The 24,080-nt window shown below is 33.9% G+C and overlaps 1 protein-coding gene across 3 annotated transcripts; it reads left to right on the forward strand.

The window, feature by feature from the left end:
- The first annotated feature begins 288 nt into the window (after window positions 1-288).
- LOC138707764 (solute carrier family 25 member 3-like) lies at window positions 289-22,742 on the forward strand. 3 transcript variants are annotated; one of them, XM_069837632.1, is made up of 8 exons: window positions 289-424; window positions 516-674; window positions 12,733-12,893; window positions 17,848-17,922; window positions 18,045-18,206; window positions 18,394-18,572; window positions 21,594-21,781; window positions 21,937-22,742. In XM_069837632.1, exons 1-8 carry the CDS (start codon window positions 304-306, stop codon window positions 22,098-22,100), a joined length of 1,209 nt encoding a protein of 402 aa, XP_069693733.1. In that variant the 5' UTR covers window positions 289-303; the 3' UTR covers window positions 22,101-22,742. The 3 variants fall into 3 exon arrangements, with proteins under 3 accessions (XP_069693733.1, XP_069693735.1, XP_069693734.1); XM_069837634.1 differs by having other exon boundaries at window positions 295-417; XM_069837633.1 differs by having other exon boundaries at window positions 311-413.
- Window positions 22,743-24,080: the final 1,338 nt, after the last annotated feature.

Below are 24,080 nucleotides of genomic sequence, written 5' to 3' on the forward strand. Positions count from 1 at the left end.
GAATTACATAATATTGCAAATTATGTTCTTATTTTTGTTTCGCTTTACGTAATCCGTGTGTTATAAAATTCTTAATAGGGTCAAGTACGTACTATTTATGACGTGTTTAGTTTGTAAAATGAATAAGAGATGGCAGGAAACTACTCAATTGAGAATAAAAATTACATTTTCTAAGTACATTTAATGTTAAGAAAAATATTACTAATTTTAATGTCATTCAGAATTAATTTTATTTCATATATTTCATGCTTGTAAATCCTTCTATTCTTTGACTCTCAATTCGTTTTATCCACATTTCTGGATATGAAGGATAGATGGCAGCACCATGAAATATGGAATTTGTTCACTTCCTGTCTTGCTAAATTGTCGGCAGTGTTCTGTTCTTCCTTTTCCAAGGTTCTTCGCCATCTTAGGCAGGTAACTGGTCAGTGTAGCTCAATTTAAGCGTAAATGCGTGAAAAGTATGTGTTTAAAATACTTTAATCTTTACTTGTAATTTTATTTAAACGTTTCAGGTCCTTTTTTATATAAAATGTGGCAATCCTTGTTGGAGACTGCTAAAAACAATCCATTTGGAAGTCCATTCCATGTAGCCCATTGCGAATCCTCTGCCGAAAAAGATTTGGTGCCTGGCAGAACTATATCTGCTGCAGCTGCTGTAGGTGAAGCTGGAGGTTAGTAAATAAGAATCTGTGCTTTCTTTTATTGAAATTAACGTCCTGTGTAAAAACCGATAAGATTTGTGTTCAGTTCGTGTTTAACCCATCTCTGCAAGGCGCAGGGTTTTACGTTCGAAGTATCGTATGAATAGTAATATAAGGAAATACGACATTGTGTTTTAATATTATTACTAGAATTTGATACTAACGTTTAAAGGTTTATTTAGGGAAATAGAAATTCAGACCAAAGTTACGTCCAAATGTAGACATTATGCAATAACAGAGGTCGTAATGGAAACTAAATTCGTGTATTCTGTTAAAGTTACAGTAAATTGAAATACGGTTAAACTATTACTGAGCACTAACTCTTTAAAGTGAACTTTGAAACAAAATTGTTAGACAGTAGTGTAGGCCTAAGTGAATAGTTTGTGCTTTACATCAAAGCTTTAGTGTTTAAAAATTTGGAACACAAATCATTTGAAACATTACCTAAACGACAGATGAACACGCACAATTGTAATCATTAGAGAATAATACTTGCTTTTAGGTTTGACAGTTCCAGATCGGTTTACACTAAGGCACAAATTTTAGTTTTATTGGAACATATTTCCAGAGGTTATTTCCATTGAAAATTGATTGAGAAACTTATTTTGGGAGAAGATACGTTTTGTAAGTTCTGTTACATTTACGAGGATCTTTAAATAGGTGATAATATATTATAATTCTTGAAATGTAAAGGACATCGTCTATATCACTTTCACCTTGATGCGTGTGTTAAAAAATACGCCTATGTTATGTTAAATCTTACTTCATTACTACATTCCTGTAACAGATATCCGATAGTATTAATATAACAAGTAATGCATAAAACACAATTTGTGTTTCTTGTTTAAAATACGGATAATTATGCAGTATGCATCGGCCATGCCACTATCATTCCATAATAGAAGTCCAGGCCACATACATTACCAGCTATATACATGTATTTAAATTAAATTTCCAGTGTTTTTTTATGGTCGACATATTGTCAATCTATGTGCCTTAGACTTCTATTGCGGGAAGAAACTGTTGATACTCAGTGGTCTTTGTTTTACCTATAATTTTATTGTGTTATGTTAAATAAGATAATGCAATTCAGATTGTATACCAGAAAAAAAAAAGTAGGACGAGAATTACACTGAGTGAATGTAGGGAACCAAACTAACCCAAAGTCCCAAAGCTTAAAACTTTCAGAGATATATCTGTATGGGTCTCTGGTATGGGAGTACTGAGGAAACGATTAAAAATGAGCTCATCAGTGCTCCGGTATGTGTGTGGGTCTTTGGTGTGAAATTCTTAAATTATTAATAATTCATGTTAAAATTTACCGTGGATAATAATAATAAATGCTGCTTTCCTTTTCATATTGCTTTAGTAATCTGCATAAATTTTTGTTTGAAATAGCCTATTTATATTTTCTGATGAAATGTTGCATTATCTTCTTTTGCATGGCAGTTGAAAACTGGTATGTTTAATTCAAATTTTATTGCTTTGCAGAGTCGGAATTTGTAATTGCTATTTTTCTGAGAAAGGCGTGCGTGACTTAAGCTATGGTGATCCCCAGAAAACTATTAGCCTTTAGCTATTAGCTTTTAGGATATTTTGTAATAGGCCTACAATTTCTATGTCTAAAGCACGAGTATACTAGTTTTCCCACATTCACAAATTCATTACTTCGGTTTATAGCAAAAGCTGATGCTTGCCAATCAAATTGGCTACAATAATTTCATTGTTCTTTTGGTCTTTCTTTATGAATTAATAAATTTCTGCACTGCTATGTGACGTGTTACAATGTGTATTTGGAAGAGTTTACATGGATTCGTTGTTGTCCTGTCACAACTGGATTCATAGACATTCCTAGCGCGGGCTTCCAGTGGATGATCAGCGAACTAACGTTTTTCGTATTCATAAACCAGTGTTAGCTATATATGATATGAATCCTGTACAAGTAACCAATCGATAGCTGGGGCTAGTTTAGCACACTCGTAGTGCAGGCTAGCAAAATGTCTATGAATAGCGCCCTAAGTGTCCATCTTACTGGCATTGCTGGTTTTCTGCCCTGGGCAGTTATTCTGGTTATGCAAATTTTTCTGTGAATAACACTAAATCCATTATGTTGGGCGCAGTGTTATCAGTAAGACTGTTAGAATCGGCCTGAATATCTGAAAATGACACAAACGGAATTTATATTAGTTGTCGAATATAATTTCTTATACGCGTATATTGCAATCAGTATATATAATCATTTTTCAGGCTCGTGGAAATATTTCTCCAGATTGATTGATGAAAGTGGAGGAGACACGCTTTGATGGTAGAATGAGGAAATTTGGCTGATGTAGAATTTATTTCCCCCAACACGAAACGTATTAGAACCAAAGATGGTGCCAAATTGAGGTTCATTTCTTCAGCTTTAAATTTGATATTGTTAAATGGCTTCAAGCCAGACATGACTATCCCACATTATTACAAAATTTGCTTATCTAATCACACTTTATCTTAATCTAACTTGCGGTAAGCATGAATAACTCTGCTGAAGGTCGCAATAATTGTGAGATTGTTTGGCAGAATATGGATTTAACCATTTGCAGTTGAATTTAAACCTTGTATAGCCCCAACAATATTTCATGTGAATTAGTGTTACGTCCGGGTTGCAGTTTGAAAACCTTCATATAATCTGTATGGTCATCTTTCCATGTACAAATGCAATAAACGAGGTGAAACTCTTTCCTCGTACAATAAATGAATGATTTGATATAAAAAAATGTAGGAAAGGACTTGGAAGTCCTAAGAGCATGGATGGTATCAGCTCTAGTTAGGTGCAGTACTACTTTACCAGTAAGAATATTACTATTCTGTCTGGATCTTTTAATTTTTAATTTAAAATAAAAATTGTGATCCTTCCAAAGTTTTATTGTATGGGTTCATAAAAAAATATTCATGCGAATATATTGCAATGGCTGGACAGCTAACATTGTTTCCTATTTACCATGATGAGGTTCGTTTAGGTGAATTTCAGCTTTATGCTCACTTTAGCAACTTATTCATTTGAACAATTTTAAAGGGAGAAATTGTTCTGGCCTCAATCCTAAGAGTGTAAACCCTGTTGGTTGGTTGCAAGTTATATGTGCTAAAGAAATTTCCCAAAGGTTCTTCATGTTTTGTTTCAAATTATTCCAATCAGCTTTACAGGAAGCTAAACTTGGAAGCCAGATTTGCAACTATTTCCTTTACTTGCATATTGGCTGAATTTGTGATATGAGTGTGTGTACTTTTCTAGATGATTTCTATTCCATTTTCCACTTTTCTTGTTGGTCACATATCTTGCATTTACATATTTCTCTTTTTTCTTATCTTCATTAATCTCCTCTGCACATTTCCAGTGCATGAATGATTATTATACAATAGTAAAGGTTTTTCTTTCTTTGGATCAATTTTGTCTCATCCATGACTGTAACAAAAGATAAGGGAATAGAAACTAACAATTTCCATAGTTTGAAAAATGATACGAAAAGCTAAGAATTTTAACCATGTACCTTCGCAATTTATTTGTACAATTTTGTTTTGGGGTCAAAGAGTTAATGTACTCAAAAAGTGGACAAATGTACATGTTGGCACAAGTTACTTGGACAAGATACTGGTGGACATTTGATTCTGTAACTCCAACAGATATGTACATACTAAAATGTAAGTTATATTTAATGGGAACAGGTTGAACATTGATAATTTTTCCTCCAGATTAATGTAACAATTTCTTCAACATTGTAAGAGTGAAACTGTTCACTTGTGTCTACAGAGCCTGCACATTCTTGATCCTAAAAATGTAAAATCGGTTGGTGTTAGGTCATATGCAAGTTATGTGTGCTAAAGAAATTTTCCAAAGGTTCTTCATGTTTTGTATTTGCAAATTTTATGAATTGACTTTGGGATACTACAATTTTATGCTAATGATGTTGCTAACACTATTGGTAATTAACATTTGTATTCATTACAACTAATCTTGTTAAAGCTTTGCAAACAGTATTTGAACTTAGTCTTTTGTTCGAAAAATGGTATATTTGGATCTTGTTCATATAATTGAATGGAACATCAGCTTTCAATAATTGTTTAGAAAGTGGATAATGGCGGCCATTGTTTCTCCAATGAGTACAGTTGTTACGAGGGAAAATTTAAATGTTGGTTTGCAGACGTGCACGATCTTTGGTTCCACCTCTCTGATTCTTTATCTGTCAAGTATAACTTTATAGATTAGTAACATTCGTTTTACATTCATTCATTGTTCTGTCGAAGGACAGGTCTTTCACTGCAAACCCAGCTTTCTCCAATCTTTCCTATTTTCTGTCCCGAACTTTTATCATGGAAAGACTCATCATGCCATGTTTGCAGTTTTTCTAAAGATAAATGTAGTAGCTTCCAGTTGCTTTCTGCACACCACACACTTTCCGTTTTGCATTAAGAGATTTAAATTAACGTACCGTAGGAGACTAGTGTATTAGAACCTGTGAGAGTAGCTTTACTGAGAATGAGTAGGCTTTTACTTAGACCACTGAGATGCTCAGTCAGTAGAAGATAGATGGAATCTGAATCTTAAATGTGTGGTAAATGACATTGTCTGGGAAGGAGAGATATAAAGTGTGAAGTTGTGATCAGTTAATATTTATTGATGAGAGGAAAAGGAAGCAGAAAGTCAGTAGAGCTACAGAGTAAAACTAAATTCTAACTTTAAGAAATTAAAAATAGTCTGAGGAAACCAAAACACTGTTGAAATTAACCTTGCAATAAATCCACTCTTTTGAAGATCTAATGCCTACTGCTTACATGATTTCATCCAAATTAACTGATTTCATGGCAAATATTACAGCATAGTAACTTATTTATAACTAACCATTTATTCTCTGAAGTGAATTACCTGTATATTGATCTTCAGAACAATATTTGGGAACCAGTGCTGAAGTATTTGACTCTAATATTGTTCGATATTCTAGCATCTGAAACCATCCCATAAACTTCGTTTTTCTTGAGTCATAATGTTAAACGATTTTTCCTGCATATGCTCTTTTGAGATATCACTTCAACAAAATTACAAAGACCAGTAGGATAGTAAAGTTTTTCAATGTGACTGAAATTTGGAGAGTTTCTCTAAATAGTCTCCACCAGGAACAGTACACTTTCCCATAAGTAGAAAAAAGTCGCTGAACAAACTGTTCAATTTCATCTCTTCTGACATTTCTGAACACTTACCTCATGCTTCTAGAAGTTGTTCCTCTGATGCAAAGCACCTGCGTTTCAACTTTTTTGCTTCTGGGAAGAGCCCTAAATCACATGGAGCAAAGTCTGGAAATATGATCGAATAGAATTTCAAAATTAAAAAAAAAAAAAAATGTCTCTAACCTGAAGAGATGATGCATTGAAAGGTTTCAAATGAGGTGTGTTACTTTGTGTGAAATCATTCCATTCTGACATTTATTTTCCGTTTGTACAGATTTCTGTTTAATAGGTCCATTTTGGGTAGGTTTTACTGTAGTTAGCATAGACATAGTATGTTCGTTACTACATGTAATATGTAATTATTTATTATCAGTTATACCTTCTCTATAAAAGAGGGTAGTAATGATTAACTCACCTGTCAATTATTCTTGATTCTGCTATAAATGTCGACTCTTCCTTTACAGCAAGTACACTCGTTCTTAGAAATATGTATATTGATGTATTCTGTTGTCACAATTTACTATTGCACACAGTGATGAAGAGAATGTTTTAAAAATGATTGTATCACTACTCCTTAAAAATACATTTACTATTTCTGCACATTCTTAAGCTTAGAAGCATAAAAACTGTTGCTTTTAGGCGAGTCTTATGTGCTAAAGAAATTTTTCCAGAGTCACTTCATGTTTTGTTCTTTGCAAAATTGATGAATTGACTTTGGTCTACAATTTTATGCTAATTGACGTTAGTAACATTATTGATAAATTAACATTTGTAATTTTCGTTTATGGCTAAATTTGTTAGCCTGTTTTAGGTCTGCAAACCATAATTGAAACTATTTGTTTGTTCCAAAAAGTAGTATACTGGATCTTCTTTTATGAGAGACAAACGTGCAGTAATAGTTGTTTAGTCAACTGTCCGAAGACAGGTCTGAACCTCACAAGTGATACAAACAAGGCAACTCTAATGAGGCAACTAGGCCAGGAGATAATGGGATAGGGTGGCCAGTTCCTTCCCCCTACATTGCATACATCGCCAACTAGTTATGTATTACACTAAATAGACTTCAGATGTATGCAAACAATTGTTTTTCCTCTGACACATATCAAGTGAGATGTACTGCCTGATAATAGATGTATGAATAATATATCAGCCAAAACCTCGATCAGAGGATAGCAATAATAGTGTAGAATCTATAGAATGACTTGAGCAATTGTTGCTCTAAAGTGTACATTGGTTATGTTTGAAAATTTAAATGTTGGTTTGCAGATGTGAATTCTTCCACATCTGTCTCTTTTTCTCTCACAAGTACCACTTTACAGATAGTTAATATTCATATTCTGTTACGGAATTCATATTTAATTACCATTGGAGAATAATGTAGTGGAACCTGTGAAGTAGCTTTATTGGAAATGAACAGCTTTTTTTTTTTTTTTTTTTTTTTTTTTTTGTTCAGACAACTGAGATGCGGAATTATTTGAGGGAATACGAATTAAATCTGAATCTTAAATGTATGGTAAATGGCATCATAGCATGGGGACGAGATATGTCAGTTGTAACTGGTTAATGGTGATTGGTGAGAGGAGAAGATGCAGAAAGTTAGTAGAGGTACAGAAGAAAACTAAAACACACTTCAAGAAATTAAAAATGACCTGAGAAAACCAAACCCAACCTAAACAAAATATCGTACAAACAAGCTAAAGCTAACCTAAGAAAATAAATATTCCAAGTAACCCATTGTTATATATTCGTACACCTTAAGAATTTCATGCAGTGTGATCATGTATATACATCCATCACAACTGCAAGAAATGCCACAAGTCATCCAGATTCTAGTCTTAACTGCCAACATTAACACTTCCGCCAAAGTGTAGGAACTTATATTAAGAAGGATTATAAAATTATCAGTACAGTCAACTCTGGATATAGTGCACTCTGTTATAGTGAACATTCGGCTATAGTGAACCTAAATCGTTGATCCTGACCTGCATACATTAAAAAGTACATCAATATTTCCATTTATAGTGAACCCTCACTTCGGGTATAGTGAACCTAAAACTAGAACTTTCCCAAGAAAATGTAATTTTAAAATGGCCAAAATGGTAATTTAGAAAACCCTTTCTCCTATAAACTTCCAAGAATATGCTCCGAACAAAATCTCAAACCTTCTACTCCTTAAGTGCATTGAAAGACAAAGGATTCATTCAGCTTTCTGGACAGCTTGAAACATGTTAAAGAGAATAGTGTACGAAGTGGGGGATGAAGGAAGAATTAGTTCGGATTCCTTTAAAAGAGGTTATTAGAAGAATAGGAAGAAAAATGGTTTTCTGTTGTAAAAGGGAGTAGAGTGATGACCAAAGAGTAAATACAAGGATGATTACAGTATAATGGTCCTCAACCCTTCCTCCCGCATCTTTGTGAAAGTGAACCTGGGGAAATTCCAAGGCCGAGTAAACAGTAGCATACCTCTAGTGGGAAGAGGTGCGAAATTGGTCAGTGCCTACTACCTACATGGCCAGATTAAATTCAAGTTTCAAACTGTGAACATCAGGATGTCAAAGCATAAAGTATTTAAGTTGGAAGATAAAGAGAACATTAATACTGATATTGAACGTGGTCTGACCCAAATGGGCATTAATAAAATATGTATAGCAACGTCAGTGGTATAAAAACCGACACTTTAGTTTTAGTGAACCTCGGATGTAGTGAACGAAATATGCTAGTCCACAGAGGTTCACTATAACTGGAGTTGAACTGTATTTGAATATATGCAGTAGTGTTGGTGCAGTGTGCAATAACTAGTTCAGAGGTTTACTACAGCTTTATTTATGGAGGGTTCATCCCTAATTGAGGATTGTGTATTTGTGTTGCGTGAAGATTAAAAAATGTTCAGTTTGAAGGATGTATTGCAAAGAAAAATTGAAGTGTAATCTGTATATACGTAAACATACCAGGAAAATAGTAGAGGTAACAGTAGTCGTCATCTTAGTGACCATTTGCACTTAAGTTGAATGCTTCATAAAACGTTCAAAAGCACTTTCAAGTTACATATGATAGCAGTTACAGTCGGAAGTGTAAACCAATCAGTTGTGAGGCTCGCTCACTAACAGAACAAACTGATTCTGTTGGCTGTGTTGTGAATGATGGTAATGAATATAACATTTCAACAGTACACATATTACAAGATTTTTTTTTTCCACTTCCATTAAACTTACAACCCCTTCACTGGGACATAACCCCATCTTCAGTATACCTATTCATGAGAGGACTAAATTATTTCAGGCATAGTACGTGACAAATTTGTTAGTGTTAATGGGTTTTATTTGATTGCAAGGATAGTTGCTAAGTGAGGCGACATTTCTTGTGTTGATTCTGTCTGTAAAGGATAGTTATCCATTATTCTTGGTGATGATATTGGTACAGTAGGACTTACCTTAAATAGATCCTCCATTGAACAGAAATTCGTCTTCAACAGGAATATTTTTCAGAACAGTGACTTCAGAGAAAAGTATGTTACATTTCTTGGATTAGTGAATTCCTTGGGTTAAATGGAAGAGTCATTCCATATCAAATCGAAACACTTATATGCCATTTGCAACCCGACTTTTTTCAATTTCAATCAAATTTGGCAGACATGTTACTTTCTGTAAGAAATGAACGTATACAAAACAATAGAAATGTATAAGTAAAAGTTTTTGTGTTATTGCCTGAAAAATAAGTAAAAAAAAAAGTCTTAAGTGTTCACGTACTTCTAACAAACGTTGTGATGTACAAATCAATGAAGATACAAAAATGGTTTTGTGCTTATCTAAAAGCATATAAAATCAGTTTTCTTTTAATATGTGTTATAAATACAACATAATACCTTTAAAAATACAATGTATTCATGAAAATATATATGAACATTTTCGCTTGAGATTAAAAAAAAAGTACAATTTTAAAATGTTGATAAATATATATGGTATTTTAATACTGTACATATATTTAACATAACCTAGCATATAAATTTGATGATGGAACTCTTCAATATTTTTGGCGTTATGTTGTTATACATTTTAAAAAATTTAAGTTTTTTAATGATGGCACATTTGTTCTGTATTCTCTCACATTCTATTGGTTGGAGAGTTAAGTTCTACTTGTAGTTATTTGCAAATTGACTTGCTTCAGTAATGACTGCCTAGGTAATATATCTTACGTTAGTTCTTGCAGGATAAGCATAAGATGTTGATGGTTCATGGGTGCAGAAATATAATCTTCACTTAGTCAGATTCTGCTTCAACTTTTTGTGTCCAGCAGATATTCAATACATCCTGCCACTTACAGGCACAAATTCACATATTCTCCATCATAAGCTCATCTTTAAGAATATTATTTTCGAACTTAAATTGTTGAGCATTTGAATACATTTTAGTTCTCAATCTGTATATGTTAATATGAATGAAAGCACGGAATCTGATATTGTACATGATTTTCTGAATCTTTTTTGCGGAAGTTGCTGTTTTTTTTTTGGTAGGTATTAGAATATTCAAAGTCAAATGATTTTACATTTTTAGACACTAGGTATACAGCTGATGAGTCATTTGGCCATTGTATGGCCTTTGTAGTGGGATGTAGCTTAGAAATACCATTGAGCATACACTCCAAAATCTTTGTGAGGACTGAGGTTCATGAAATTATTTTTAATTTTGTATTGTGCTGCAAAACCATCTGAGAAATAGTACGTGTGTTTAGGATTGTCTTGGGGAATTTTTGTGGTCATGTTGGGGCATATGTCATTAAGTAATGTCTGTGCACAGCTGCAATATCGTAATTTAGGCAATCTTATGATTACATAGCTAACTGCACTACTTTATAACAGGTACTTTAAAATGGGAAGTTTTATATAAATAAATTTTTAAATGTCCATTGCCCTAGTAGATACTCAAGCTTACAGCATTTATCACATATACTGATTTTTATTTTCTGCCATGAAGTTGTATGAAAAATTAAATATGGTTAATTTAACGACACTCGCAACAGCTGAGGTTATATTGGTGTCGCTGGTGTGCTGGAATTTTGTCGTCAGGAGTTCTTTTACATGCCAGTAAATCTACTGACATGAGCCTGTCACATTTAAGCACATTTAAATGCCATCGACCTAGGCTGGGATCGAACCCGCAATCTCGAGCACAGAAGCACTATACTGACTGTGCTACCCAGGCTAACAAGTTGTGTTAATAAATCATAAGTATTGAAAATGGGTGGAGAGTGACATGTGCAAAATCCTTGTAATCCCGTTGGTAATCTTCAGAGTGATGCTGCAGAAGCTATTATCTTTTTCATACTAATCTGCTTGTATATACTTCAGCACTTAACACAGAAGTGATACAAAGAAAGGCGTCCTTGACGTCAGTATAATTATATCATGCCAATACACTTTGCTTGGCTTCTGAAATTAAATGTATTTTTATAGAGGTACTTCGGAAGAGCAAGAATCTTGTCAAATTTTTGTTCCAGAGAAATGTATTCTTAATATGAAACTGTACATTCATTCTTTTTCATCTAATTCTCTATTCTGTAAGTGATGTTGAACTATGGATCATGTGTTTTAAAAAAATGTAGTTTGATTGTAGTTAATGTTACAGAACTTAAGAGAAAAATATACATTCCATAATACAGCGAGTCCCAGCAAACATTTCCAGTGTTTATTTTGGTCAACCAGTGGTGGCCCCCCCCCCCCCCCCGCTACCGCTCTCAAACTCACAGTGCTTTGTCAGATTAATACTTACGAGCTGTTATATTAATAAATTTAATAAGTTTTAAAAATTGAACATCCCCATTTTATGACGAACAACTAAAAATGTTGAATCGACTATTCTCACAATTTTGTCTCCCCTTATCTGCATGGATGGTGATTCCCCCAGTGTTCAGATTTTTTGTTTTTGTTATCCTCTTTGCATTAGCTCTTACTATGTATGTGCCAAGAGAGAGGGAACGAGGGAAAGAACGAGATCAACATGTCAAAATTACATTGTTGTTCAATCCCAGTCTCCTAAAATTAGCTTGATCGCATCCCTTCCTTCGCATAATACCCATTTTTCGGAAAACTCATTTTTCGGGAACCTAAAATATTTTATATCACTCCATTTCGTTTTTCTATAGTGATTTTGGCAACTGGAAATAGCACAGTGTGGCATATTGACATACCGTGTATCCAACTGATTTCAATCCAGTGCAATGGTGAGGTCTCATTTAGTAATGAATCTGCTTATAAAATTGTGCAGAAATGCAAAACAAATGCCTGGTGCTCAAGTTTCAATCCAGATGACGTAATGACTAGTGGAAGGAGATGGAGAACATACATAAGTGTTCACCTGTAAGTTTTCCTGGCACTGTTTGGCCTATATTTACTAGCAGAAACATTTGACTAATCAAGGATACAAGTTTGTTCAGTTTGCTATAATTTGTTGTAAATGAATGCTTCAAAATTACTTTCTCCATCTAAGTCACATATTTCATTAATTTGATGTCTCATCCTTTTTTCAGGAAGATCTGCAATTGTTACTAAAAAAAAGGGTTGTATTTATATTAACGTTACATTTATCAGTATGTGCACTAACAAAGCTGTGAATGTCTGAGAGAGAAAATTTACCTTCTGAGTAGTGTATTTAACAATTAATGTGACTTTACAGGATTCAATTTCTAACCCATGGTAGCTGTTGTGTGCAGTGTAGTTCATTATCGAATGTTGATAAATGTTAACCTTTTTTAGGTTTATAAATTTTAATAAAATTGTCATTTTTTATTATTATTACTTGATTATAATAAAAAATAATTTTAATTTGTTTTTCAGACAGTTGTGAATTTGGCTCCAGGAAATACTTTGCACTATGTGGTCTTGGAGGTATTCTTTCTTGTGGAATAACCCACACAGCCATTGTCCCATTAGATTTGGTGAAATGTCGAATTCAAGTCGATCCTGCCAAATATAAATCAGTTGTAAATGGATTCAAGGTGAGAACTGCAGAATAATAATTTTTAAGAAGAGAATATGGTACTAGTAAAGGGTGCAGGTATTTGATTTAACATTTGGTTAGGCTTTAAATTTCATTATTTTCGAACTCGAGTCAGTAAGTGCAAAAAAATAAAGTATAATTAATTAATTCAAGCACACGATAGAAGAATACTGAACAAACATTTGTTGATTCAGAATTAATATATACCATGTAATTTGTACTTTTGAATATAAAAAGCAAAAAATCGTGTACACTTTAATATTCAGTCAGTGTGATAAGGTCTCCTTGCCACTGTGTTTACTATGTCATCTGCAAGCACTGCACAGTGAAGGGTGGGAGTGATACGCTTCAGTTGTCTTCTTGCTGTTAACACTGGCAGACCTGTAGTCCGATTTTGCAAGATCATTGTAATAATGGGACGCAAAGGCAATAATACTAGTTTTGTAAAATGGCAGCTTGTTATTTTTATCATGCAAAGGGACGTATACATAGGGAGATCGTCGAATTGTTGAATAAGAGGAGTACAGAAGGGGACATAATTAGAAAATGTGAGAATGAAGGCAGGATTGAATATGTGCTGCAGAAAGGCCAACCAAGGAATCTTAACAAACAGAGATGTACGTTCGATCATCAGAAAAGTTAATAAGAACCCTCGAATAAGTGCTCCCCAACTAGTAAAAGACCTAGCAAAAGAATCTGCAAAGAATGTGCACCCTGAAATAATTAGAAAAGAATTCAGAAAGATTGGTTACCATGAGAATGGCTAGGAAAAATCCTCTGGTATCTGAAGTTAACAGAAAGAAAAGATTTGAATTCGCAAATGACAATATTGACAAGGATGAAGCGTGGTGGAATGACGTATTTTCGTAGACGAAAATCCATTTACCGTTTTTGGTCTAGCTGGTCAGGTGTTGTGTGACATAAGGTGAAAGAAGACATGAAAATCGACAACTTGCAACCAACTGTGCAGTATGGTGGTGGAAAGGTTATGGTTTGGGGCTGCATGTCAGCTGCTGGAGTAGGGGAGCTCGTCTTCATTGACGGTAACATTAACAAGGAACAGTATCTCCAAATTCTGAAGGAAAATTTGCGCAAGTGTGCTGAAAACTTGGAAATACGTAATACATTCAAATTTTATCAAGACGACTCCAAACATAAATCGTATATTGTGCGCAATTGGTTACTGTATAACTGTCCAAAAGTTGTCGACACACCTCCCTAATCACCCAACTTAAACCCCATAGAAAATCTATGGAATGAACTGAACAGAAGATGGTGAAAAGTGCCAGTTTCTTCAAAAGAATAGTTAAAAAGACGAATGAAAGAGGAATGGGGGCCATATTGATCGAGCATATACAAGCAGGATCATAGCCAGTATGCAGAACGTTATCTAGCAGAACGGGTACCCAACAAAGTATTGATTTTGTGTTGCAGTTATGAAGAGGTATATTTTTTATTTCCTAACTTTTGACTGAATATTAATTTGACTGTGATATGTTTATGTTGACTATTACACTCTTACTACGTCATACTACTTTTGACCAATAAAACGAAAGGACGTATTTCAACCAATCATGGCTGGTTATCGCACAATTTTATTGCGTCCCTAGCATTTGTTTCTTTGTTTGCCAACATTTGAAACTGCGCTGGTCTGGACGTCAAAAATATATATAAAATTACAAACCACTCCAGTCGATGCACAGCAGTTTCAAATATGACTCGCATTGGCATTCAAGAACAAGAATTAATAAAAATCACTGATTATACCTATGCATCTTCAGAAATCCGATTTACAAATAATGAAGAGCACCATTCGGAAATCCTGAATAAGTTGAATACACCATGTAGGCCTAAATCAACGAGTTCCACTTCTATTAAGCACACGTCCAATATAACATCAATTGAACCACCAACCACATTCAAATTTGAAAATTGTACATTCAATAATTATTCCTTTTAAAATTATTAATGTTTATTTTTTATGTCATCGTCGTTAATTAAAACTTTTCTAACATTTGTGTATATTAGTTAGGTTATGTTATAGCTTCTGCTCTGAGAGGATAAAAAGAACTTCTGCTATATGATATTATGGATAGTCACGTATCAGAGATTGTTTAATATTAAGATTTATTGAATAGTAATCATTACAGTGTCTGTATAAAGACACTATTGCCATCTAGCATGCATCTAGCGTAATATTTGTAATGTTGAGATGGTACAATAATACATTTGAAGACAGTTGTATTTTCGTAAGTCAATTAATATTTTATTGTATTGGAGTACTTCGTTACTTCTAATCTTTATATACTTTCTTCTAATCGTGTAATAGTCAATTAAATCCCACTCGAGTTTTGATTTTCTCTAGATAAATCAAAACGTCTAGTGAGATTACTGTTGATAAAAGAATAAGTAATTTGATTTTTGTAATGTCAGATTCAATTTGGAAAAATGGTTTACTTTGAAGTACAAATATATTTTTTTATATGCAATAATGCATTTATTTTGCTTCAAATATTTTATTAATATTTTGAAATATTCAGTTTAAAGTCTGACCAAATATTAAGTTGAGTACCTGTATGTAGAAGATGGCTGTTTACTCATTATACTTCTGGAAATAGTAATGTGCTTAACTGATTTATTACACTAATCTTTGAATTTGATAACATGCTTTTCATTAGCGCTTATCACTTTTACAGAAGATAGAAATGTAGAATCACTAGGTTCACCTAATAATACGCTTTGCTTGTGATCAATGAAATTAGTTTTTCTGTAGGCCTGTGTGTATACTATGTATAATGACTGCTAAGAATTCAGAGAAAGTGGGGCAATTTGTTGCAGATAGCAGAAGAATATCAGTTCCAAATACACATTATAAGATCTGTCCTCTGTTTTTTCCGTCAGTGGTCAGAGTCATAGATGTGTGAGAGAAATCTTCCCAATAAATGTTTGTGATCAGTTTGTTGTTGTATTGATTAAGAAATGTTTATTGGAGACATTAAATACTGTATTTGTTTGTGTAGTTTCTCTGTTTTTTTTAACACCGTGATTCTTATATAAATGGGGAAAATGTTCAGTGATATGAAAGTTATAGTACATGGAGTGAGTGGTGGAGGACATTAAAAAGAAAGAAAAGTGAAACTCCTTCCATTTATTAGCTTTCGATTATGTCCTTTCAAATGTTATGTTCTCTCAGACTGTTATGTGTTATTTTGGCTTGGTTTTTATGAAGCCTGGACCTGTTGTACACTTAAGACACTTTGGCCCATTGTGCACCCTATGTATATATGTGATGTTAGTCCAAGTCCTACGGGTGAACTAGGTGGGATTCATGAATCCAGTGCTGACAAGTGAGCCATCCTGCATCAGCCCCTGATTAGCCTGATAAACTCCATTGTAGAGCTTCAAGCTGTTTCTCTGTCAGCAACAGAAATCCATACTGTCCTCAAGAATTCACCCCAGCATATTTTTACTACCGGTATTGTACATGATAGATGAATTGAGGGAAATGGAAGTATCCAGAGAAAACCTCTGCTTTGTCCATCTTAAATTCTTCCATGACGTGGCCGGGGATCGAACCTGGGCCACCTGGATGCTAACACTTGAGCCACAAGTGCGTCGTTGTATGTCATTTCCTGGATTTTACTGTGCTTTATTGGTCTTTTATCTCCTGTAGAGCTTTTCCTCTTTTGTTTACTAATTTTCTGCTTTTTCTATCTCCTCCTGCTCCAGCCTCCCAACTTTTTGTTTTATTACTATTATTCGTGCTATTTACCTACATGGCCAAATGTTCGTAGTTTCTCTCTATTGCTTTGATTACTGATTAATTTTTTTTAGAGACTTTCTTATATAGACTTTTTGGGAGACTTTCTTGTATGGACATTCCTTATTTTATCCCATTTAGTTTTTCCTGTGAATTTCTCTATGTATGTTCATTTCTGAAATAAAATTGTAATTAAAGTTTCATGTTTTGTCAACATCGTAGAGCTGTAGAGAACTCTTGTACATTGTATTGTTTTGTGTATTCAAATTTTAGCGATGCTCTTAATTTTCTCCTGTCCTACTGTGTGGTTTATTTAATAGTCAATTTGATTTACCTCTCTTACTCTGATTAATTTCTGTATATATCCCCCTATTCGAGCTTATAATTGTCTAAATATTCGAAATATTCAAGTTGTTTCATGGATATACAGTAGAGCATTGATTATCTGAATACCGATCAACCAAAACATCGGTTAACTGAAAGTGTTCCAGTCGGAAAATTTGAATTTGTGTGCATACCATGTAGAAATTTCGCTAGCGCTGTTTGCGAGATTTAGCGGCAAAAACACGAGTCTCAGCTCTGAAGCAAAAAAAAAAAAAAAAGTTTGAACTTCTTTTCCTAAATTGAAGGCCTATTTTAATAGCTGTTTTTAACTTGTCAATTTAGGCTAGTCAGTTTTCTGTGTTATTTTGTAAGACACATGGTACATAAAATATATACTCTATGTACAGTTTTGTGTTTAATATCAGTGTTTCTTTGTTTCATATTGCTCCTATATCACCGGCACAATTTGTTTTTGTAAATGATTGGTTATCCGAAAAATTGATTATCTGAACACGCCCATCCTCAATTGTTTCGGATAATCTATGCTCTACTGTAATTTTATTTAAAAATAATTCAGTGAATATGTATCCTTGAATTATTTGTAGAACAGTTCCAGAAATGGCTTCTTTTCAGTATAGATTTCTTTAGGCTAATAGTTTTTCTCAAAATGTAACATGTACTACGTTTTTAAAGCAAAGATTTCCTTTTATACATTTATTTCATCACCTTTCAAATCTGAGAACTTGAAATATTTTTAGAAGGAAGCATTCATCTTGTATAAAAATGTTTTTGAAACGAAGTGCAATATTTTTGTGTATAGCGCTTCTGTCAGCTAAGTGTGGGATGTTAAATTTGTGCAATTTTGCAGGTAACCATTAGGGAGGATGGCACGCGTGGCCTGGCTAAGGGTTGGGCACCAACATTTTATGGCTATTCAATGCAGGTTTGTATTTTGAACATATTTTCTGTAAAATGTTGTTGTGTGGTTGAAGTAATATTCCATGTAAAACTCTTTTTCAGTAGAGTAAATAATGTAATATCAAATTCGACATAAATGTGTTTCAGGGTCTTTTCAAGTTTGGCCTCTATGAGGTCTTCAAAGTTCTGTATTCTGATATTTTGGGTGAAGAGAATGCTTATGTGTGGCGAACTTCACTATATCTAGCTGCTTCAGCATCTGCTGAGTTCTTTGCAGATATTGCCCTTAGTCCTATGGAAGCAGCAAAGGTAAGTAAGTTTGTGTAAAATTGAACACAAATTTACTACATTTTTATATCTTATGGATATCTCATTGGAGAAATGTGTGATGATTGAGGAATATTTTCAGTGCATAGCCGGAAAATTTACATTTATTTTTAACCTAATTTGTGGTAAAATATCTTCAAATGATTTTTAATTCTGTGTTCCTTTACAGGTGAGAATTCAAACCCAGCCTGGCTTTGCCAGTACATTGCGGGCTGCTATGCCTATAATTTACAAGGATGAAGGCTTGAACGGATTCTACAAGGGGCTGGTTCCCCTCTGGATGAGGCAGATTCCTTACACAATGATGAAGTTTGCCTGTTTCGAGAAGACGATAGAACTGTTGTACAAGTATGTTATATTACATGATTTGTCACTCTTGATATTGATCTCTGACCAAAGTTCAGAAATTGCATCTACTCAAGTAAAAGAATCAAATTCATTCATTCATACATAGTCTTCTGCCGAAGGGCACGTGTTTCACTGCAAACCCAGTTTTTTTTTTTCCAATCATTCCTATTTTCTGCCTTCCTCTTCGTCTCCACATGTGATTCATATATCTTAATATCGTCTTATCTGATATTTTCTTCTGCCCTGAAATCTTCTTCTGTTTACCATTCCTTTCAGTGCATCGTTCAGTACGCAGTTTCTTCTCAGCTAATGACCCAACCAGTTCCTTTTTCTCTTTCTGGTCAGTTTTAGCATCATTCTTTCTTCACCCACTCTTTCCAACACAGCTTCATTACTTATTCTCTGTCCACTTCACATGTTTTATTTTGCATATTCACGTTTCAAGTGCTTCAAATCACTTCTCTTCACTTTGTTGTAATGTCCATGTTTCTGCCCCATACAATGCCACACTCCACACAAAGCACTTCACTAGTATCTCCTTTAGTTTTTTTCTACAGAGGTCCGCAGAAGATGCTCCTTTTTCTATTAAAAAGCTTCCTTGGCCATTGCTAACCTCCTTTTCACTTACTGGCAGCAGCTCATGTTACTGCTTACAGTACACCCCAGGTATTATTGTTTGTTATATGATCGCTCATTTGAGTCCTTGATGGTAGGAAGTCATCATTTATAAAATAAACAATTTGTTTGACACTCGAGAAGTTGTTATGAATGTTTGAGGCATTAGTCACTAAAGGCAACTTCAAATGTTTTCAGTCCTTAAATCCGTTTATTTCAGCTACGGTTGTGAGGTTGGCTATTTATTTCTGCTTGATGTACATTAAAAAAACGCACAGTATTGTCTCAGTTTAACATACTTTTCAGTTTTGCATCATCCACTAAAATCTCATACATTATAATGCAAAGATATTTCATTTTTATGTTATCATTACTTGTAATTATCTCATTATTAAGTATGAAAATTTTTTAAGTCTTATTTTTTTTTTTTTTTAATCTTTCCATCCTTATTTTATCTATTGTTGCAGATTATATGTATATGAAGAGTCCACTGCAAGAATGATGGATGTCATTTGGAATACATTTTGCAGGAGAAGCAATTGAAAGTTAGAAATGCTTAGCACTCAAAGCTTAACTGTGATTTTCCGATCATTACTGAGCAATGACTATCAGTGTTAATGCCATATAACTCTCTATGTACATTTTATATGTCTTAAGTTATGCATTGACAGTCTTGGTTCATTTTCGACAAGAAAGTGACATCCATCATTCTTGCAGTGGACTCTTCATATGTATCTGTGTTTATTTTTAATATACTGACTGGAAACGTAGTATTGTATGTAAAGTGTAGCATGTTGCTTGCATGTGATCTTTGATCTGTGTTGTTGCTAACAAGAACTTTATTATTGATTCTCACGTCATTGGGTTAAACTCAATAGTTTGTAGAAGATAAATTACTGAGAAAAAGAAACCGAAATGCATTTAGGAACTACTGTACTTCAGATTTTGTTGATTGTACTGTGGTACCATGTGTATATTATTTGTTGTATGTAGTAAGTTTTTTAAACTTAATTTCTTTGTGTTATTTTAAAATTGGGTGATTTACATGACTCGTAGCTTTTTATAGATGTAGTGGGTTTCTCGAGTTTGTTGAATCATACATGGACTGTAAACATAACTGCAGTAATGAAAGCTAAGATATGTTGTGGAATACTTCTGCATTATCTCGTGTAAAATCAAAACTTTGTTTGGATGAAACTTTTTTCATTATAACATTCATTTTCTGATATATGTTATATTGAGATTTCACTGTATTAAGAGATTTAGTGTAATAAGAGATATTTTAAAAATTACTGAGCTTTAATTGTATCGGGTTTGTCAGGAAATGAATTTAGTTAATATATTATATAATATCTTTTTAGTTTATGTTGTGTTAATATCAGTATTAAGGGAGATAAGATCTTGATAACTGGTTATTTATTTAGTACCTTGATTTCATCATATTACCGCTATGTATCTTTTTGTGTTGCATGATAAATATTCACTTTTTTCAGACCTTGTTCAGCCACTAAGCTTTTGGTAGTGAAATTAATCTGCCCTCTCCCACTTCAAGTAGTGCTGAAAGTTACCTTAGTATGCCTCTGTTTTTTCCATTCTGTAAATTCTAATATTTAGAGCTGAAATGTTTGTGTAGTTTTATTACATTTTTAGCACTTTATAATACTATCGAAACTTTTTCAACAATAGCATAAATATAATGGACTCTCTTTAATTCGAACTTTAAGGGGAATTGTAAAGAATTCGAAATATTCATAATTCGTATTAACCAGTGAAGTATTACACTATTTTGTTTTAGATAATTCATAAAAAAAAATAATTGTACACTAGTATGTGATAATAGTTAATGGACAGGCAGTATTCTTTAATTTAACAGCTGATGTGTTTTATTAAAATTGACACCAAACGTAGGACATTAACACCTGTAAATGATGGTATTGGATATTCTGCCCCTTGCTCTCACCTGCTGTCAGTCCCTGGATAACAATATGAAATCGGTTAACAGTAGCAACGACCTGTTTCTGGTTTCACTACTTGTTAATCATTATGAGGTTTAAGAATCTAATTTTAATTCTTGGAATAATTAATAACCGAGATTTTCACGAAACACTTCGTACTTCCTCTAGGATTTCAGATAGATCACTATTTTTGTTGAAAACAGTGAAGTCTTAGCTTTGAATTATCCGAATGTAAAATTTAAAATTAAATTAAATATCAATTTTTAACATGGGTTTAAATAGGGATTTCAAGGGTAATTAACATTTACTTGAATTAACCATTCTCTACTGTAGTTTAGTATTTAACGTTCATATAAACATTCTCAATATATCTTTGAAAGCAAGATATTATTAAATTTTGTTAAACTATTGTTCTTTTCCTGATTTGTAAAATTTAAATGCTTATTTCCAGGTATGTTGTACCGAAACCACGTAATGAGTGTACAAAGGCAGAACAGCTTGTAGTAACATTCGCTGCTGGTTACATTGCTGGAGTATTCTGTGCCATTGTCTCTCATCCTGCTGATACTGTTGTATCAAAACTGAACCAGGAGAAGGGCTCCACAGCCTTGGAAGCAGCCAAGAAGCTTGGCATGGCTGGTAAAATTTCATACTTTTCTACTGTGGGTGTAGTACTTATTACAGTGTTGAGACAGGAATTACTATAAAGAGTACAGATATGGTGCATAGTCATATGGAAAGGTCGTATAATATAATGTGTAGACGTAATTATGTTGTGTGTTTTTAATTTGCAGGTTTGTGGAAGGGTCTTGCACCCAGGATAGTTATGATTGGTACATTAACAGCTGCCCAGTGGTTCATTTACGATGCTGTGAAAGTGTGGCTGCGTCTACCCCGACCACCACCCCCAGAGATGCCAGAGTCTCTGAAAAGGAAATTAGCTGCCAAAGAGCAGTAACTTGAAAGGCCCTCAGAATAGATGAAACTTAGGTAATTCCACCTGTTTTCGCTAGGCATTTCTCTAGATTGTTGTAGGCTTTCGAGATTGTGATTCTGCACCAGGGATGATCGTAACTTGTAGGAGGGCGCACTTTTAATTAATAGTTGGGCACTGAAGTTCTTAAGTGCTATTGGAGAATTTTCTTCATTTTGTAATTAATTACTAAGACGTGAAATGAAATATTTTGATATGGCGAGAGGTCACATAAATGCTTGTAAATATAAATGTGGAAAAATTGCAATTTAAATTCTTCTAAAGTCTGCCTATAAATTAAATTATACGAGCCTTGAAATTTTAAGATACTCATCTCTAAGTGACTTTTAATGGGACATTGAACGTGTCCTCTGAGAATATATATTGGCATGATATGCTTATTTTTTTTGTATATCTTGTAAGGAGAATAGTATCGTGACTTTCTGGACCACACTGCCGAGTTTTTTCCTTCCCTGGTGCCCTCAGTATTCATTCAAACAGGATACAATATTTGAACTATTTATTGGTCACATTTGTACTTAAATGTGACTGTAAATACAATTTAGTTAAAATTGGATAATGTGTACAGTGTAATGTAAGAAATAAAATGTTACACAATTGTGGAAAGACTTTGTTCCCTACAATTGAACCATAATTTACCATTCTTAATGTTCCTCATTTCCATGTATCTTCCTTCATTTTAATTACAAAAGGAATTTGACTCATTGAGTTGTAACCTCTCAGGCGATATTCCCAGCTCTGGGCCACCTTCTGAATTCATCAGGTCAATCAACAGTCCAAAGACTGGTTGGAACCTCATAAGGGACTCCAATGAGACATCACTCATCAGACAACTATAGTCAACCATGTATGCAAGGGATGGGGAAAGGAACCATACCCCATTACCTACTGACTTAGTTGTCTTGAACAGTAGAAGAGGCTTATTCCCATCATGTGATGTGTGTCTGTACCGTGCTGCTGACCACACAACCAGGGAGATTTGCAATGTGCGCCTGTCTAGTATTAGTCAAGATCAGCTGGCTATGGACTGGAAGGTCCGGAGTTCGATCCTAGGTGGTTACAGGTTTTTTTCTCGTTGCCAAACTTTCAGAATGGCCCCAAGGTTCACTCAGCCTCCTATAAAATTAAGTACCGGGTCTTTCCCGGGGGTTAAAGGTGGTCAGAGCGAGGTGCCGACCACACCACCTCATTCTAGTGCCGAGGTCATGGAAAGCATGGGGCTCTACCTCCTTGCCCCCCCCCCCCCCAAGTGCCTTTATGGCATGTTACAGGGATACCTTTTATCTCTTTTTAAATATCTTCCCCTACACTACATTGGATTGTAAGTCAATGAGAAAGGAGGAGGTGAAACATGAGGTAGAAAAGAAAGTATAATTTGATTAGCTAGCTGTAGCTTATGAACACATTGAAGATCTAGAGTTGTTCAATTGGTTATCATGATAAGAATTGTGATGTCATTGTAGGGAACACCAAAGAAAAAGAAGGGGGATTTACCTTTGGTAGTGTACTAAAAGTCCCATTCTACAGGTTTTGCTTCTCCCGTTCATAATTTATATAATATGAATATTTACGTTGAAAAACAATGTTCTTTCATTTTACAGAGACTCAACGTTTACTAATAATAGAGTAAGTAAGTTTTCATTTAAGATGGATTTTTTTATTTACAATTTTAATTTTTGATAACTCAAAAAGCAACATATACACTTACAGAAACAATACGAGAATACAACAGAAAACAAATTCAATGGCATTTAAAGGTCAGTCATTGATAAGCAAAATTTGATAAATAACCAAATTACCGAACAGGTAAATCAGTTTAAATATTTAGGCAATATTGTTTGATATGAAACTGAATTTGATATTAATCATAAATTAAACAATTTTATAAAGATTAGTGGCGTCATTAACAATGCGTTTAAATCAAAACAAACTTTAACTGAAACC

This window comes from Periplaneta americana, chromosome 10, assembly GCF_040183065.1.
Source record: "Periplaneta americana isolate PAMFEO1 chromosome 10, P.americana_PAMFEO1_priV1, whole genome shotgun sequence".
In the NCBI taxonomy this organism is placed as follows: domain Eukaryota; kingdom Metazoa; phylum Arthropoda; class Insecta; order Blattodea; family Blattidae; genus Periplaneta; species Periplaneta americana.

Coding starts and splice junctions, on each gene's coding strand:
- LOC138707764 (XM_069837632.1), top strand. CDS start 304: ATGAAGGATAGATGGCAGCACCATGAAATATGGAATTTGTTCACTTCC. Junction 12,894..17,847: donor CAGTTGTAAATGGATTCAAG/GTGAGAACTGCA, acceptor GCAATTTTGCAG/GTAACCATTAGGGAGGATGG. Junction 18,207..18,393: donor GTCCTATGGAAGCAGCAAAG/GTAAGTAAGTTT, acceptor GTTCCTTTACAG/GTGAGAATTCAAACCCAGCC.